Genomic DNA, 18,954 nt, shown 5'->3' with positions numbered 1-18,954 from the left:
GTCAAAAACAAAAAAACCTCCAAAAACAAAAAAATGGAGCTGGAGCTGGGGATAGTTCAGATGGTAGAGTGCTTGCCTAGAAAGCACAAAACACTAGGTTTAATGCCTCGTACCCCATAAAAGCAGGTGTGGTGTGCATCCCTTTGATGCTAGTAATCTGGCAGTGGAGACAAGAGGGTTAGAAGTTCAAGATCACCCTTATAGGGAGTGGGAGGACAACAGGAGGCCCTGTTTCAAAAAACACAAAGAGTAAGTGGAATGAAGAAGGTCTCTGAATGACTTATAGGAAAGAATGCTGGTGTTGATAAGCCAAAAGGCCTATTGAAGGGCTGGAGAGGTGGCCTAGCAGTTAAAGAGCATGTGAAAGGACCTGGGTTTGGATTGCAGTATCCACATGGTGGCTTATAACCATCAGTAACTCCACTCCAAGAGCTTCAAAGCCCTCTTCTGACCTCTTCAGGCTTAAGGCTGGTAAGATAGGGTAAAGACACTTGCTTCCAGTTCTGATGACCTAAATTCGATCCTTGGAACCCACATGGTGGAAGGAGAAAAAGGACTCCTGCAAGTTGCTTTGTGATCTCCAAATTTGTGTCATGAAACATAAACATGCACATACAAAAATAAGTAAATGGTAAAAAAATGTTTTAAAGTATGGTACAGATCTGTAATTAAACAACAACAAAAAAGTTAGATGGCCCAGCATGCACATTCCCACACAGAATGCATATGTACACATCATTAAAAATGCATCTTAAGGGCTGGAGAGATGGCTCAGTGGTCAAGAGCACTGACTGCTCTTCCAGAGGACCTGGGTTCAATTCCTAGCACCTACATGACAGCTAACAACTGTAACTCCAACTCTCACACAGACATACATGCAAATAAAAAAAAAATTTTTTTGTTTTTTTTGTTTTGTTTTGTTTTTAGAGACAGGGTTTCTCTGTATTGTTTTGGAGGCTGTCCTGGAACTTGCTCTGTAGACCAGGCTGGCCTTGAACTCACAGAGATCTGCCTGTCTCTGCCTCCCGAGTGCTTCATTTACAGGCATGCGCCACCAACGCCCAGCTTCAAAATTTTTAAATGCATCTTTTTAGAAAATAATCCTGGTGAGATGACTCAGCAGGTAAAGGTGCCTGCCACCTAGTCTGATGACCCAAGTTCAGTCCCCAAGACCCATATAGGAGGAGGAGAAAATGGGTTGCCACAGGTTATCCTCTGACCTCCAGGTGCACACTGACGTACATTCCCCACAGACAAAAGTAAATGTCCAAGAAACAAGGGAAGCACACCAATTTTAAAATAAAAACAATGATAGTGAACATTAGCACAGGAGTCTGGAGCACTGCAGAATTAAACAGCTATCTATAAAGAACTAGCTTTAGGAGCCCTTCTACAGGACATATTCCTGAGTGTTAAATTACTAAAACAAATGCATTCACCAGGGAAAGGCCATACTGTCATTTGATCTATTTGCTAATTATTTTTTTTTCTCTAAGCAAGTTAGCTAATGTTGCTAATTTTGGTAGGGTGGGTAGTTATGGGTAGAAGTAATAAAGCTTGCTGTATAGAAGGCAAGGTTTATAGCCGGGATTTCAGAGTCCTACACTTCACTTGCCTGGCTTGAGCTGCTCACTAATGAGATGAATTATTTGTTTCATACCTGCGATTGTCCTCCTAGTGGTTGCATTCATACATTCTAGGTAGTGTGTTTTGTTCTAAGGGAGGAGCATACTGTGTAATGGCTTACATGTTCCTGCAGATGAGCTCCCAGCAAGTCCAGATGACTCAGATAATAGTGTGTCAGAGAGCCTGGATGAATTTGACTACTCCGTGTCTGAGATTAGTCGCTCCTTCCGGTCACAGCAAGAAATATGTGAGCAACTCAACATCAATCACATGATCCAAAGGATCTTCCTCATCACTCTGGACAACAGTGAGTTTCAGACTTGCACCCACCAGTTGATTGCTCTTCCCTCTTGGCTTGGGCTGGGGGCTACTTTGACTCTTAAAAAACTGCTATGTCTAAGGCTTAAAACTACTCCCTGGAGTGCAGGTCTATCTTAGTAAGCTTTTTAATTACCTAAAAACAGTATTTTAGCCAGGAGGTGGTGGCACACAGGAGGATCTCTGAGTTCAAGGCCAGCTTGGTCCACAGAGTGAATTCCAGGACAACCAGGGTTCGGGAAAACCCTGTCTCAAAAAACAAACTACTTCTACAGATCTAATTTTCTGTCGCCATTTTAGTGCAGACTGGGCTGTATGACTACTTTTCTGTACTACCTTTAAAAGGAAGTAGAAAGAGTAGCTAACCCATTTCCTTCTTCTATGGATGCTGAGCAGTTCAGAGGTATTTTACCTCTATGCCCTATCTTCAACCCTAAGGTTAATGCTGGTATCTGAGGTTCCATAACAGTTCATGCTCTGTAACTACTCTGTGTATCAAGATCATTAGTATTCCTGAATTCAAGAGATTTGCTATCAAGATCAGTTGTTGGAAGCTGAGCACAGTAGTACATGCTTTTAGTCTCCAATATTGGGGAGGCTGAGGCAGTAGGGACCACTTGAGCCAAGGTGTTAAGGACCAATATAGGCAATATAGCAAGACTCTGTCTCAAAAAAGCAAAACAAAACAAAACAAAACAAAAACAGTGTCATGAGGACAGGAACATTATCCTTAACCTATCAAATTAAAACTGTTTCACAGGTGATCCAAACTTAAAAAGCGGGAATGGCATTCCCAGCCGCTGTGTGTACTTGGAAGAAATGGCAGTAGAGCTGGAAGATCAAGACTGGCTTGATATGAGCAATGTCGAGCAGGTACCGTTCCTGATTATGTGCTCTCAGCAACCTGCAGCCATGCAGCTGAGTCCTGTTCATTCTCCAGACACCACTATTGTGTCCACCTCTTCCATTGTATATGGTGTTCCTCCCTGGCCATACATCCAAATCCACCCATTGTTTAAGAACCAGTTAAAATGCCATCGAAGTTGCCAGAAAAGAGTTGACATTCCTCCTCTGAGTTCTTTATCCTATCCATTTCTTATGGGAACTATCACTGTCTCTTGTGGCTTTTTATTCAACCTGTCTTTATCACTCTTATTAGACTCTTTAAGTTCCTAGGACAAGGCCCATCTCTTCCTTACATACTTTCAAAAAATCAAAATCAGGCTGAGGAGATAGTTCACAACTTTTTGACTCCCCAACACCCACATGAAGCTAACTGTGGGTAGGTGGGACTATCCCTTCAGTGTCACAAATGAGAGGGAGTAGAGAGAAGAGGATTTCTGGGGACTTGTTAACTATCCAGCCTAGCTGAAAAATGGCGAGCTCCAGGTTTAATCAGAGCTCAGAGGAATGAGGTGGAGAGTGACAGCAGGACAACCACTGTCCTCTGACCTCATTGCAGACCTCAGGAGATTGAGTAGGGAAATCCATTAGCTAGAACTGTTTCCCAGGGTGTCAGAACCCACAGTAAGTGTACTATGCCTTTAAAACTGATTTACAGCTGGGCATGGTGGCAGATACTTTTTAATCCCAACATTGGGAGTCAGGGGTAGGCAGAGCTCTGTGAATTCAAGGCCAGACTGATCTATATAATGAGTTCCAAGACAGCCAGGGTTACAGGAGAAATCCTGTTTCAAAAAACAATCCAGGACAGGCTCCAGAGCTACACAGAGAAACCCTTTCAAGAAAAACAAAAACGGAAAAAGGAACCAAGAGAGATGGCTCAGTTGTTAACAGCATATCCTGCTCTTAGAGAGGATCCAAGTTCAATTCCTAGCACCTATATGGCTCACAGCTGCCTGTAACTCCAGTTCCAAGGGGAACCAATGCCTCTAACTACCATGAGCACCTTCAGTCATGTGCACATACCTACACAGACACACAATACATAACTAAAAATAATAGTGTTTTAAAAAGTGAGTGGTCTGCAAAGCAATTCTGTCTGCAGAGAGGCTACACAGAGAAATCCTGTCTCAGAAAAAAAAATTGAGAAGAGAGGCTGATAACTTGGCATTTAACTTTCACATTTAAAGTATCTCTAAGCCCAGTAATCATACAGAAAAGTAGATTTCACATGTTTCATCACTGATTCTTAACGTCATTCAACAAGTGACTTTTTACTGTGACTGTCACAGACATTTAAGACTTACTTTACAATAACTAAGTATATAATTAGTTCCTACATTTCTAAATTTATTCTGAACTACATCTGATTTGTGAAAAGCATGTATCAAACTTTTTAGATCTTAGTGTTCTAGGATTTACTTTGCAATAGATTATTATGTTTGTTTCTTTTTGTTAATAGGCCATCTTTGCTCGATTATTGCTTCAAGATCCAGGAAACCATTTGATCAGCATGACTTCTTCTACAACGTTAAATCTCTCTGCTGATCGAGATGCCGGGGAGAGGCACATCTTTTGTTACCTTTACTCCTGCTTCCAAAGAGCCAAGGAAGAGGTAAAGGAATAAACTCCATGGAATCTTAGATTGTCCTCTTGAGTAACTTTCGCATGTGAGTGAGAGTTGGGTCAGTGTCTTTCATGTCATGATAAATATGTATATCATGGTATATCTGCAACTGAGTATTTGTAGGACTATAACATTGCCATAAAGCTTTAGTCTCCTTTCTGTGGCTTGGGGTTCATCTCTCTTGCTAGTTAGCCAATGCCTCCTGTTCTGTGTATATACCTCTCTAAAAATCATACCCTTTAAAAAAAAAAGACTAAACACCAGATCAGTCAGGTGTGGTAGTACATGCCTGTAATTCCAGCACTCATGAGGCACAGACACAAAGATTGCTACAAGTTCAGAGCCAGCCTGGTCTCCATGTCTACACAGTGACTTCCAGCCAGCCTACACCAGGTAGTGAGATCAAAGTAAAACAACATAAACCAAGCAAAACCCAAATCTGCTAACAATATTTCCAGTAATACTGTCATGAATTTTTAGTCCCCAAGAAATCAATATTGCCAAGCAGTGGTGGTGTACACCTTTGATCCCAGGCAGAGAAAAGTGGGTCTCTCTGAGTTTGAGGCCAGCCTGGTATACAGAGTGAGTTCCAGGACAGCCAGGAGTATACAGAGAAGCCCCATCTCAAAAACAGCCAGGTGGTGGTGCACGCCTTTAATCCCAGCACTCTGGAGGCAGAAGCAGGCAGATCTGAGTTCGAGACCAGCCTGGTCTACAGAGTGAGTGCCAGGACAGGCTCCAAAAGCTACACAAAGAAACCCTGTCTTAAAAAAAAAGAAGAAGAGAAAGAAGAAAGAAAAAAATCCAATACTGTTTGAGGAAGTGATATGTTTTCATCCTATTTACTGTACCCATCCTTGCTCCATGTTATAGAAAACTTTATGCTTTTCTCTCTTTGTTGTAGATTACCAAAGTTCCAGAAAACCTGCTCCCCTTTGCAGTGCAGTGCAGGAACCTCACTGTGTCCAACACTCGAACAGTTCTCCTTACCCCAGAGATCTATGTTGACCAAAACATCCATGAGCAACTGGTAGATTTGATGTTAGAAGCCATTCAGGGAGCCCGTGAGTATAGAAACAAGGTCTTTAAACATCTACATTTAGAATACCAATTTAAAACTCCACTAATGGTTTTAGAGAGTCTTAGAGCCGTTATGATTCTGATAGAAATTAAGGAAGACAGCTTACACCTTGATCTTTAGGCCTCAATACCAGCAGACTTCTCAAAAATATCATAGAGGGGTGAGAGCGATGGCTCAAAAGTTAAGAGCACTTCTAGCTGCTTTTCCAGGGGACCGTGGCTCAATTCTCAGCACCTGAATGGTAGCTTACAACTATTATGTAGCTCCAGTTCCAGGCAAATCCACTGCCCTCTTCTGGCCTCCAGAGGCACTGCATGCACTTGATACACAGGCATACATGCAGGCAAACACCCACACAAATAAATAAAAGTAGATAAATCATAAGGAGCCAATGTTTGCAAGTGGGTATACAGCTCATTGGTCAAGCACTAGTGAACAGTTGACTAGCATTCACCAGGTCTTTGGTTCAATTCCTATACCACAACAGAGATAGAGAGACAGAACATGAAACAGTATATAAAGACAAAAATTGACATGACCTCCTTCCTTTCTAATTTGTCTATTAGATTTTGAAGATGTAACTGAGTTTCTAGAAGAAGTCATTGAAGCCTTGCTGTTGGATGAGGAAGTTCGAACGTTTCCTGAAGTCATGATTCCAGTGTTTGATATTTTACTAGGCCGAATAAAAGATCTGGAGCTCTGCCAGATCCTACTGTATGCATATCTGGATATTCTTCTCTACTTCACTAGGCAAAAGGATATGGCCAAGGTACGTCTGAAAGGCACCATATGCTCATGGTGCTAATAACTTAGTACTTGATGCTTCCTGTCCTGATGGCACTATTACATTGCCTATAGAGAGCCAGGTATGGTGTCATGTGTCTGGAACCCTAGCACTTAGGAGTGGAAGTAGGAGAATCAACTTTATCCTCAGCTACACTGTGAACTTAAGGCCCTGAGGACAGAGCTGGTGAGATGGCTTAATGGGTAAAGTCTCTTGCTGCAAAGCTGAAGACCCACATGGGTGAAGAAGACAAGGCGAGAACCAACCCCTCCAACACACAAGTTGTCCTCTGACCTCCACACTGTGCCCATGGTACGCACACACGCACGCATGTGCGCGCACACACACACACATATACACACACACACACACACACAGACACAAAATTAAATAGATGTTTAAATTTTTTTCTTGTAATTTGAAGCTGGCCTGGATTTTATAAAACCTGGCCTTTAAAAAGAAAAAAAGATAAGAACAATAAAAGGAAAGGAAAAAAAAGGAGCCAGGTGATGGTAGCACACACCTTTAATCCCAGCACTCAGGAGACAGAGACAGGTGGATCTCAAGTTTGAGGCCAGCCTGGTCTACAAGGCAAGTTCTAGGATAGCCAGGGCTACATAGAGAAACCCTTTCTTGGGGAAAAAAAAATGAGCTAGAGAGGTGGCTCAGTGGTTAAACCCACTGTCTGCTCTTCCAGCGGTCCTGAGTTCAATTCCCAGCAACTACATGGAAGCTCATGACCTTCTATAATGAGATCTGATGGCCTCTTCTTTATAATGCCCTCTTCTGTCATGCTGGCATACATGCAAATAGAGCAGCCGTATACGTAAATAAATAAATCTTTAAGGAAAAACGTGGGGGTGGGTGGGTGTGTTGGTTGTATTGAGACCCTGGCATCTCATCCCCTTTATCTCACCGTACAGATGAATAAGTAGGTTTTGTCCTTTCCTACAGGTTTTTTTAGAATACATTCAGCCCAAGGACCCTAGCAATGGGCAGATGTATCAGAAGACCTTGCTGGGAGTAATTCTGAATATCTCATGCTTGTTAAAGACTCCGGGTGTGGTAGAAAATCATGGCTACTTTCTGAATCCATCTCGTTCCAGTCCTCAGGAGATCAAAGTGCAGGAGGCCAACATCCATCAGGTGGAACTGTTTCCCACGGTGTCACAGCCCCCTGATTTGAGACGAGCATTTCCTCAGGAACCATGTAGGGATAAGGCTGTGTTAACCTCTTTGGGAAAGCAAATCGGTCTAATTGGCTTTTGTCATAATAACACAATGAAATTGCCCTCTTATTGGGAATGGTGGAGTAGCTTGTAACCCTAGTACATAGGAAATGGAGTAGGGGGATCAGGAGCCCAGGACCATCCTGAGCTACATAGTAAGTACTACACAAACCTGCACTATAGGAGAGTCTATCTCAAAAATGAAGGAACAGCCGGGCGTTGGTGGCACACACCTTTAATCCCAGAACTTGGGAGGCAGAGGCAAGCAGATCTCTGTGAGTTCGAGACCAGCCTGGTCTACTGAGCGAGTTCCAGGACAGGCTCCAAAACAATACAGAGAAACCCTGTCTCTAAAAACAAAAACAAAATGAAGGAAGCAAAGAAATCACCCTTGGCATATGCCTTTAACCCTAGCATAGAGGCATACAGGTCTCTGTGAGTTTGGAAACAGCTTGTTCTACAAAGATAGTTCCAGGACAGCCAGGGCTACCCAGAGAAACCCTGTCTCAAAAAAGAAAAAGAAATCACACTCTTCATATCCTTCACTATGAGGAGAGGATGGACTTTGATGCTGGGTGAGAATAAACTTCTAGATTATATAGAACCTGCCTGTATGATGACACTGTCACACCCCCTTCAGTCCTTTTCCTTCTTTCCAGAATACTTATTGTCACTTATCTCATTAAACCTCCTGACTAAATGCCATCTTATAAATCTTTGTCCCTTGTCCTTCTCTCTATGTGCAGGCCTCTTAACATAAAACTTAGCAGAAGTCTGACTGTGGGGTATTAGATGGCTAACTGGGGCACAGTTTAAGGGTTCCATTACTATTTAATCATCACGATGCTGTCAAGTAGGTGTTTAGCAGACTACAGCAGTAGCCAAATCCAATTGCCCATGTTTCTTTATTTTGTTTTTTGTAAAGAAAGATTTACTGGGGCCAGTGAGATGGCTCAGTTGGTAATGTCATTCAGTCTGATGATTTGAGTACGGTCCCCAGGAACATAGTAGAAAGAGAACCTGTCCCCAAACATCCTCACACATAATGCTCGATAGCATGCTCCCCCATACTAAATACATTAACACTAAATAATTGTAATATAATATTAAAAATGTTTATTGACTGTAACCATGTCTATTTGTATTGTTTATGGCTCAGTTTCATTCTGCAGTGGTAGAGTTGAGTAGTTGCTATGAGAGCCATGACAAAGAGAGCCAGAAAAATTATCATTAATACTTTACAGAAAATTCCCAACCATAAAACCTATTAAACTCTCTGCAGCTTGGCAGCTGACCAGAAAATGTCCCATTAAGTACCCAGAAATACATATATTTTTAAATATCAGAATCAGGAAATAAGGTACAAAAAGAGTGAAGGGAAAGATTAAGATTAGCATGTTTTTAGAAACTCATATTTGCTCGTGTTTAGGAGTAAAAAAAGAAAATGCCAGGATTGTGAAATTGGAATGTTCTGTGGTTATGTTCTCTGATTAAACAGCTCATGGCTCAGTTCCATGAGAAGATCTACCAGATGCTGAAGAACTTGCTCCAGCTTTCTCCAGAAACCAAGCACTGTACCTTGTTCTGGCTTGGAAACTGCTTGCATGCAAATGCAGGACGGACCAAGATCTGGGCCAATCAGATGCCTGAAATCTTCTTCCAAATGTATGCCTCAGATGCCTTCTTTCTGAATCTGGGTGCCGCTCTCCTGAAACTGTGCCAGCCATTCTGCAAGCCCAGATCCTCCCGGCTCCTCACTTTTAATCCCTCATACTGTGTCCTGAAGGATTTGAATGATGAAGAACGAAAAATTAAAAATGTACACATGAGAGGTAGGCTGGGAACTGGGCTTTTCATAATAGTGAATGTGTATGCCACCTCTAAAGCATTTGCTCCCTTAGCCTTTAAGAAAGTGCCTCTTGTTCAAAACAGATGAGGCACAGTGAAGAACTATTTCAGTGATTTTAGACATGAATTCTTGAAAACAACTGTTATCCCTTAAATAGTAGGCCTCGGTGAGACCCTCTGTCTGGTTTGACAACCTTGGACGTTCATTCCCTCATCGTTTATAGAAATTCAGTAGGGCACAGCTGCCATTGTTTTTTGAACTCAGAAGGCAGAAGAGGACAGATAGGTTGACAAAGTGACAACAGTGCAGGAAGAAGTGAGGGACCAGCTCTGTAGAAGCTGGGGTCTTCATGGCTGAGTCTTGAAAGGCAAACAAAGGAGCAGGAGTGTCTGACAAGACAAGAACAGTTTGTAAAAGTCTGTGGAAGGAACAGTGGGGAGTGATGGCACACATCTTTGGTCCCAGCAGTTGAGAGGCAGAGGCAGGCAGATCTCTGAGTTTGAGGTTGTCTAGGAAAAAAAATCTGTGGAAGGTCTTTATTGAGGAATTGTAAGAAGTTCCATGTGGTTAGAGAAAGTGGGTTTGAAGAGTAAGAAGTGGGAAGGAAGAGAGGAGACACTTGAAGAGCACAGAGAAGTGAAAAAGAAGAAATGAGTCAGGCCTGATTCTGTCACTCAGGGTTAGTCTCTCCTCAGTTTTGATGGGTTTCCTTCTAGGTTTTTTTAATCCTCTTCTAACTATAAAACTTATATCTTCACAAAAGTCACTCAGCTGGAACACAGGACAACCTAGAAGAAATGGAAATGGTCCACTCCTATCACTTAGGAAAAATACAGTATTATCACTCATTTTAGTTTTTGCTGATTTCACTGGTTCAGCAAGAGATTGAACTATATCTGTGGACAGCAAGAAGCCAGAAAGTGTTTTTAGACACAGAAGTAGTTGGAGATGTGTTGTGAGGAAGACACCATTGTAGCAATGGGGGCAGAGCAAAGTAAAGGGAGACTGAAGTCCCAGCCAGTCTGTGCTGAGCCTTGACCGCCCCTTTCACTTTCAAGGTTTGGACAAAGAGACCTGTTTGATCCCAGCTGTGCAGGAACCAATATTCCCCCCGAGCTACAACCTTGTGACGGAGAACCTGGCCCTGACAGAGTATACCCTGTACTTGGGATTTCACAGGTAACTCTTTTGATGTCATTGGAAAAGAACTGTTTGTGAAGAGCTGGTTAGCTCAGAGGTTGAAAGTGAGTCTAAAGACTCATGTTAGGATGTCGTAAGGAAAGAACGGGTGTGCATTTGTTTAAATTTATGTGAGGCCACTTTGTACAGATTACTTACAGTTTTTATCTATTTTTTAAAATTAACAGTGTGTTGTTATCTAGGAAGATTGAATTATTTTCATTTTACATTTCACTCACTACTCTTGAGTTCTTATTCTAATGCCAAAGAACCAAGAGACAAAACTGAAAAAAAAAGATGAGAGAATGATGATAAGGGATTCCAGTAAGACCAATATGACCACAAAAGAGAAAGGGTTCTAGAAATGGAAAGGTTGAGAGCTTATGTGTAGAGGTTCCAAAAGGGTCCGTTTCTAGCAAGCCAGCTACATGTCACTACAATTTCTCCTCCTATTTAGCTGAGAATGCTTGCCAGTTTAAGGGGGAGGAATAACAAGTCACTCCTAATTTTGATCTAGAAAGAGTGTTATGAATACTGATTTTGTTTTCACTTGAGGACAGGATACACATGCTCCTGTGTGATGTAGAAGCCTGAAGTTGGTGTTAGGTGCTTTCTCAATCGGTCCTCATCGCCTGTTTTGAGGAACTGTCTTTGACTGAACTTGGAGCTCACTGATTCAGCAAAATTCTGGGGATCCTCCTGTCTCTGTGTCCCCAGCATAAGCACGACAGGAGCACACCACCAAGACTCAGCTTTTACATGGGTGCTGGGGATCTGAACCCAGGTCCCCATGCTTGCACTAGTTTACCAACTGAGCATCTCCTCAGATCCAGGAATACTAATTGCTGTTTGTTTGTTTGCTTGCTTGCTTGTTTTAAGACAGAGTTTCTTGGTGTGTCGTGGAACTTGCCCTGTAGACTAGGCTGACCTCAAAATCAGATCCACCTGCCTCTGCCTCCTGAGTGCTGGGACTAAAGGCATGCATCACATGTCTGGCCTGAAATACTGATTTTTTAAATGCCTTCTCAGTATATTTAAATTAATGAAAGGCATTTTTTTCAAAACTCCAGTAGCAAATTACTGAAAAAATGAAAATTTGTCTTTATTAGACAGTTTTGTTTGTTTGTTTGGTTGTTTTTTTTGTTTTGTTTTGTTTTTTACTTTTCAAGACAGGATTTCTCTGTGTAGCTCTGTAGACCAGACTGACCTCGAACTCACAGAAACCCATCTGCCTCTGCCTCCCAAGTGCTATGATTAAAGGCATGTGCCACCACTGCCCAGCTATAAAGTTTTTTTAACCTGTTGATGACATTTTAAATGTGGTGACAGAAGTTCAGCATGTGCTTGATCTGCTCGCCAGTCTAAATTCAGACTAGATGCCTGGTATCTAGTTTCCCAGTTAGTAACCCTAGTCACTGTCCACAAGAACAAAGGGGGGGTGGTAGTGGTGCACACCTTTAATCCCAGCACTTGGGAGGCAGAAGCAGGCAGATCTCACCTGGTCTGCAGAGTGAGTTCCAGAATGTCCAGGGATACACAGAGAAACCTTGTCTTGATAAAACTAATGAACAGCATCAAAAAAAGAAAAAAAAAACAAAGAGAGTGATTTCTGATTGTAGTTGGAGATGCAGTTATCAGTAGCTTTAGTTCTAGGTCTTCCTTTCAATGTTCAGGTGAACTTCTGTGAAGAATAATTACTTTATGCTAAACAACAGAGGGCTGGAAGCTGCTCCAAGGTTGTGTGCCAAGTGATGGCTGCTTTATGTGTGGTCGTTATGATCAAGCCCTTTTTTTTTTTTTTTTTTTTTTTTGTCTTCTCAAAAAATTTTCTAACTGTGCAGAAATCAGGTTTTCTCTAAAGTTTGTGCTGGGCTGCTCATACTCTGCCTCGTTAAAATGACTGTCTTCAGTAATAACCTCTCACTATGCACCATGCTCATTCTGAAGCTGCTAACTCTTCATAATTATCTTCATATTTGTTGAGTGCATGGTAACATTTTCCCAGAGCAGTTCACCTTGCTTCTGTCCCATCAGTGACTTTTGTGAGTGCCTTCTGTGTCATTGTACCTATAACTTTCTACAACCTTAGAACACTAGAATAACCAAACAAGGATTTCCTTTCCAGTGTAGTCTACACTACACTGCCCCACATGAGCCCCCCTGACCTGGTCTCTTCTTCTTTTTTGGGGGCAGGTTGCATGATCAGATGGTAAAAATCAACCAAAATCTGCATCGGCTGCAGGTTGCCTGGCGGGATGCTCAGCAGAGTTCTAGCCCTGCTGCTGACAATCTCCGTGAGCAGTTCGAACGTCTGATGACCATCTATCTTTCTACCAAGACTGCTATGACTGAGCCTCAGATGCTGCAAAACTGTCTAAATTTGCAGGTGTCCATGGCTGTTCTGCTGGTTCAACTGGCCATAGGCAATGAGGGCTCACAGCCACTAGAGCTAAGTTTTCCTTTGCCAGATGGCTACAGCTCTTTGGCTTATGTGCCAGGTAAGCAGCCTGTCCCTTGGGAACATCCTATTAATAGCCACCTAAGTTTAACTGGGTCACCTTGGAAGCTTAATCCTCAAAAGACTCTTAGTTATCATTCCATTGTTTTTAGAAAAAGTACTCAAACTTGCAAATAATGTCTACTGGCCAAAGCATGGAGGCACTAATGGTTGCTTCTCCAGCTCTGTGTCTCCAGTGCTGTGATAGTCAGAAAACAGCCTTCAAAAGATGAACTGTAATCAGGGTTTTCACACTCTTAGTTTCTGTCATTAATATTGTTTGTCTTTCAACCTATGATTTGTCTGTCTAACTCTCTCTGGGATTTTTTAGAAAAAAAAGAGAAGCATCTCTTGTTAGTTAACTCAGAAGGGAAATTGTGTGTATGTATGTCAGTGAAGGACCAGTAGATGTTGTTCACTAATCAGATTACATGTTCTTGAACATGGTCTCCTATGGCTATATAACAAGTTACCCCCCCCAAAAAAAAAACATAAGCGGTTTAAACCAACAAGCATTATCACACATAGCTCTCTGGGTCAGAAATCCCAGAGCACTTGACTGTGTGATCCTAGCTTAGAGCACTAATGAGATCATGGCCAGCTGTCAGTCAAAGCCATAGTACCCTAAGGACTCAACGAGAGCTGGAAGATCCACTTACAAGCCCAGTCATGTGGTTGTCAACAGGCCTCAGCTGCTTGCCAATCACCCCACATACCTCTTAGTACCACTCGTGATGTGGCAGCACAAGGGACCAAATAAAAGCTGCAAACTTTGATAGCTAACCTTGAAATCTCCTAACCTAGGATAACGCAGAAAGGGACTTTGCCAAGGTATGAGTGCCAGAAGGGAAGGATGCTTGAAGGACCATGCTGGAACTCCTTGCTGCAGTCACCTGGTGTAACTAGCCACACCTAACGCATGGCTTAAATTGTGACTGACCTTTGAGGGCACAGCATGCTTGTGTTAGCAATATTTTGTGTTACTACTATTCATGCACATATTCAGGTAAAAATAAAGCTTGATACACATGTAAGAGATCAGTTAGTAACCTACACCATCTCTGATACTTAGGTGGTGATAAAAATTTGGTACAAAAGACTTTTTGAGGGCTGAGGGGTGGCTCACAACCATCTGTAATGAGATCTGGTACCATCTTCTGACCTGTAGGCAAACATGTAGACAGAACACTGTATACATAATAAATAAATCTTAAAAAAAAAAACTTCAACTTTTTTAACCTTCATTAGTTAATGTGAAGAGACAGACTGGAATGTTGTTTGGGATCAATGAACAGATATTTGGCTAATTCCAGCGAATCTTTTTCAGAATTTTTTGCAGATAACCTGGGTGATTTCCTCATTTTTCTCCGGCGATTTGCTGAGGACATCTTGGAGACGTCAGCAGATTCCCTGGAACATGTCCTTCACTTTATCACCATTTTCACTGGAAGCATAGAAAGGTGAGGTGCTGGAAGCTTGCCCATCACTGTTAGAGCTACAAAACATCCCTCCTGCTGTGCTGAGACTTCGCAAGCAGAGGACTCTGCCCACAGAGAATATGAATCTGAATATAAAGGGTCTGCTGGGAATTCCACTGCTGGTCCCTGGTTAAAATAGTTAACCAGAATACCAGAGGCCACACCAGTGGCATCCAAGTGCAGTTAAATTCTTCTACTAATTATGTGAATCAAAGCTTGCTCCTGCACCTTGAGTTGTATAAGTGGTAAACCTAGGTTCATGTTACTTCTAGCCTTCTCTGAAACGGGTACTATGGGTTTTAGAATTGCTTCCCTGATTTCTTTTTCTTTTTCTTTTTTTTTTTTTTTGGTGGCGAGTGGGGTATGTATGTAGGCCAATGGAAACAATTTCTATGCACAAAAGTGCACATTTGCTGCAAAATAAAAAGAGTCCACAATTCTCTAAGGCACATCAGTGAAAAATATATAGACACTAACCTTCCCTGAGCTGAGCAGACCCTAAGGGAAGTCAGAAGCCAACAATCATTGATTAGACACACAGGTAGGGAATATGGATGCTATCAGGTACTTGTACCTAACCTTTGCCCTCAGAAAACTTGGGAAGCCAAATGTATTCACAATGAACCTGGCAAAGAATAGTATATTTGTAGAGAAGAAAACAATGTCAAAGCTTTACATAGAAACTGAAGTGCTCCCTCATACATACTTAAGTGTTTCCTCACACAGGGTAAGCTGCCACCTCAAGAGCTAAATGGGCAGGCATAATAGTGCACTTTTATAATCCCAGCACTCAGGAGGCAGAGACAGGAGGATTGCCACAAGTTCAAGACCAGTCTGGTCTGCATAGGGAGTTCTAGCACAGCTAGGACTACATACATAGTAGAGCCATCTCAAAACAACATGTTAAATGGCATATCGGGCATCAACCAAGTATTGACAAACTTGAAACAGGTGTGGATTTTTTATATATTTATTAGTGGTATAGGATGTACTGGCTCCTTGGGTAGAATAGAATCATATTGAAGAAATTAAGTACTCTTCTTGCTCATCTTGCTTTCTGCCCTCTGCAGAATGAAGAATCCCCACCTGAGAGCTAAACTAGCAGAGGTGTTAGAAGCAGTGATGCCTCACTTGGATCAGACCCCAAATCCGTTGGTGTCCAGTGTGTTTCACCGGAAACGTGTGTTCTGCAACTTTCCATATGCTGCCCAACTTTCAGAAGCCCTAATCAAGGTTTTTGTGGACATTGAATTTACAGGTAAAGGAGTCATGTGACCAGCTCTAGAGCTGAGAACTAAGTTTCACAGCTTGATCATTTTCGATTGTCACAGAAATGTTAACTAGCATCTCTTGAATACTTACTGTGTGCCAGGTCTGATGCAGAGGGCTCTATTTTTTTCCTGCATCATTAACGTGTCTATCTGAAAGTTTTTCTGTATTATTCTCATTTTATATGTGAGAATATAGATGCTCAAAAAGTCATACAACTAAAAGAGGTAGAACCAACTCTGTCTCACAAAAAACAAACAAGAACAGAAAAATAAAAAAAATCCCTCCTACATAGTGTTGGCAAGCACAGCGATCATGAAGACCTGAGATTGAGCTTTAGGACCCAGGTTTAAAACAGCCAGATGTAGCAACATGTACCCATAGTGCTAGTTCTAGGGGGGCAGAGACGGGGATGCCTGGGGCTCGCTGACCATCTAACCGGGCCAGATCTAGTGAGCTCAGATTTTAATGAGAGACTATATCAAAAAACAAGGTGGACAGCAATTGAACAAGACACTTGGTGTCAACCTTTAGCCTCCATATGTGCATGTGCAAATGCACACACACACATGTATGGACACACGCACAAACATGTATGAACACATACCCACGACATGTATGTACACATAAAAAAAATAGTTAAAATAAAGAAAACAGTGCCAGTAGATAACATTGTCTTTCTCTTCAGTCCTGAGCCCCTGGCTTGATTAAGAAGAACTTCGTCTGAACTAGTAGGCAAGATAGGTTAAGCAGTTGCATAAGAGTCTTTTTAAAGGGGATCTCTGCTATCTGGTGACATATACAGTTAACATTTAAATAGGCATTTAACATTTTATTAGCTAACTTTCCATATTTTTTTCTGCCTTTGTCTCTTTATTTACTCTGGGTCTTGATTTCCTCACCTGTAAAATGAGTCAAAATTGAGCACACCTTTAATCCCAGCACTCAAGAGGCAGAGACAGGCAGACCTCTGTAAATTCAAGGCCAGCCTGATCTACAGAGTGAGTTCCAGGGAGCCAGGACTACACAGAGAGACTCTGTCTCAGTGTGGGGATGGGTTGGGGAGGGGGTTCTAGAGAGGGCTGGGGATGTAGTTCAGGGATAGCGCACTTGCCTAATGTGTGCAAGGCCTGTGTTTGTGTGTTGTGTATGTATGTTTTAATAGAATATCTTATCCTTTAGCAGTTTCATACATGTGAAGAATGCTTGGTTATACCCACCCCCAGTTCCCTCCTCCCACTTCCTCCAGGTACTCCCTACTTGTTTCTTTCCCCTTTTATGTCTGCACCTTTTTTATCCACAACCCACTGAATTCAGCTAGTTCTGCCTTTTGGAATGCTGACTAGTGTTGTTGATGTGATCTTGTGCAGGTAATTATAGCTACAACCTAGGTTTTATACCCGTACCACAAGGGCTATGGGCTGGGGGAACTCCTGGGGGAAGATTTTGGCAGCAGCCTTGGTATTCAGAGTAAAGAAACCACATATGCATAAGCTCCTGATGGTTCTCTATTAGACTACCCTTGCTGATTTCTTCTTCTTGCCTTACTCTAGGGGACCCCCATCAATTCGAACAGAAGTTTAATTACCGCCGCCCTATGTATCCCATCCTAAGATACATGTGGGGGACAGATAGCTACCGAGAGAGCATTAAGGTAAGAGAGGTTTTCATGAAACCAGTTGCTTCAGGTCAGCCTCAGTAAAGTTGTGATTTGATACTAAAATATCTTCTTGGGCTGGACTTACAGGATTTGGCTGACTACGCCTCTAAGAATTTAGAAGCTATGAATCCCCCACTGTTTCTCCGATTTCTTAACCTGTTAATGAATGATGCTATCTTCCTTTTGGATGAAGCCATACAGGTAAAAAAGAAAGAATTGTACTTATTCCTATACCATCTGTGGTGGTGTCAATGACAAAGCCTTCAGATCATCAACATCGGTGCTAGTGGGGTGCTGGTGGTAGTGTTTGGTTTGGTTTGGTGTCTCTCTCTCTCTCTCTCTCTCTCTCTCTCTCTCTCTCTCTCTCTCTCTCTCTCTCTCTCTCTCTCTCTCATTTTGAGGCAGGGTTTCTCTGTGTAGCTTTGGAACCAGTCCTGGCACTCACTCTGTAGACCAGACTGGTCTTGAACTCAGAGATCCACCTGCCTCTGCCTCCTGAGTGCTGGGATTACAGGTATGTGCTACCACTGCCAGGCTTACTGTAGAACATTCTTGCACACCAAGAGTGTAGGTGTAATAATATGCTCCACACTTGCCATTGCACAGCTTTATACGTTTACCAGTTTCATTAGAGACATAATCAAGGGTCATTATTGAAGCTTCATGGTGGTTCTTTGGTTGAGAGTTTAAAGAAGGTATTGGGGCTGGAGAATGGCTTAGTGGTTAAGAGCACTTACTACTTTTGCAGAGAACCTGAGTTCAGTTCCCAGCACCCACATGGCAGTTCACAACTACGTGTAACTCCAATTCCAGGGGATCCAACACCATTTTCTAACTCCACAGGCTCCTGCACACATGTGGTACACATACATATACATAAATCGTTGTTTTTTTTAAGTGTGGTAAAGCCAAACTAAGGTACCAACAGACCAACAATGTAAAAAAAAAAAAAAAAACCACAGGATCTTAATTTTTGTCAGTGACTGTCAGATTTTCGTTGCTATGACAAAGTACCTAAGAAGAACAACCTAAAGAAAGAAGGATTTACTTTTGCCCATAGGTGTTAGTCTCAGCTTAGCTGTGTGCTCTATGCAGTTAAACAGGATCTCCTGGTTGAGGCCGGAGTGTCAGTATGACTAGGCAGCAACCTCCAGGAGGAGGATACAGCATAGTTTGAGGGTAGCCTACTGGACAGCTGGGAGCTCTCACTGATAACCCACTAAGGAACTTGGGTTTGGCTTGTGAGACAGATTTGGCCTCCTGCTCTTTTCATAATCCTGCACTCTGAGGAGATGAGAGCAGTTCCTATGATAAACAAATATATTGTGTGGGGACAGTATGATTCAGGGAGTGAAGCACCCAGCATTCTTGAAATTGGATAACTCATTGTTTGCTGCAATAGTAGGATGATGAGAGACAAGGGCTTTAATAATTATGACATTTTTAAGTAATTC

The 18,954-nt window shown here is 42.2% G+C and overlaps 2 protein-coding genes across 4 annotated transcripts in view; one reads left to right on the top strand and one right to left on the bottom strand.

The window, feature by feature from the left end:
* Positions 1-18,954, bottom strand: part of LOC101835839 (phosphatidylinositol N-acetylglucosaminyltransferase subunit A-like) — a 35,871-nt gene that overhangs the window by 4,084 nt on the left and 12,833 nt on the right. The gene's annotated exons all lie outside the window — the stretch shown is intronic.
* The window catches only part of Ube4a (ubiquitination factor E4A), a 41,551-nt gene that overhangs the window by 12,286 nt on the left and 10,311 nt on the right, over positions 1-18,954 (top strand). For all 3 annotated transcript variants that reach the window (XM_013112929.3, XM_021226748.2, XM_005069453.4), the window contains 13 exons: positions 1,760-1,933; positions 2,705-2,817; positions 4,310-4,462; positions 5,379-5,538; positions 6,122-6,324; positions 7,294-7,485; positions 9,067-9,400; positions 10,476-10,596; positions 12,790-13,094; positions 14,421-14,553; positions 15,642-15,829; positions 17,394-17,494; positions 17,588-17,701. In XM_013112929.3, coding sequence (XP_012968383.1) covers positions 1,760-1,933; positions 2,705-2,817; positions 4,310-4,462; positions 5,379-5,538; positions 6,122-6,324; positions 7,294-7,485; positions 9,067-9,400; positions 10,476-10,596; positions 12,790-13,094; positions 14,421-14,553; positions 15,642-15,829; positions 17,394-17,494; positions 17,588-17,701 — 2,291 coding nt within the window. The remainder of the gene's footprint in view (positions 1-1,759; positions 1,934-2,704; positions 2,818-4,309; positions 4,463-5,378; positions 5,539-6,121; positions 6,325-7,293; positions 7,486-9,066; positions 9,401-10,475; positions 10,597-12,789; positions 13,095-14,420; positions 14,554-15,641; positions 15,830-17,393; positions 17,495-17,587; positions 17,702-18,954) is intronic.

The sequence above is a fragment of the Mesocricetus auratus genome, unplaced genomic scaffold, assembly GCF_017639785.1.
Source record: "Mesocricetus auratus isolate SY011 unplaced genomic scaffold, BCM_Maur_2.0 Super-Scaffold_100022, whole genome shotgun sequence".
In the NCBI taxonomy this organism is placed as follows: Eukaryota; Metazoa; Chordata; class Mammalia; order Rodentia; family Cricetidae; genus Mesocricetus; species Mesocricetus auratus.
The sequence above is the reverse complement of the archived record's forward strand: the minus strand, read 5'-3'. Positions and strand labels throughout refer to the sequence as shown.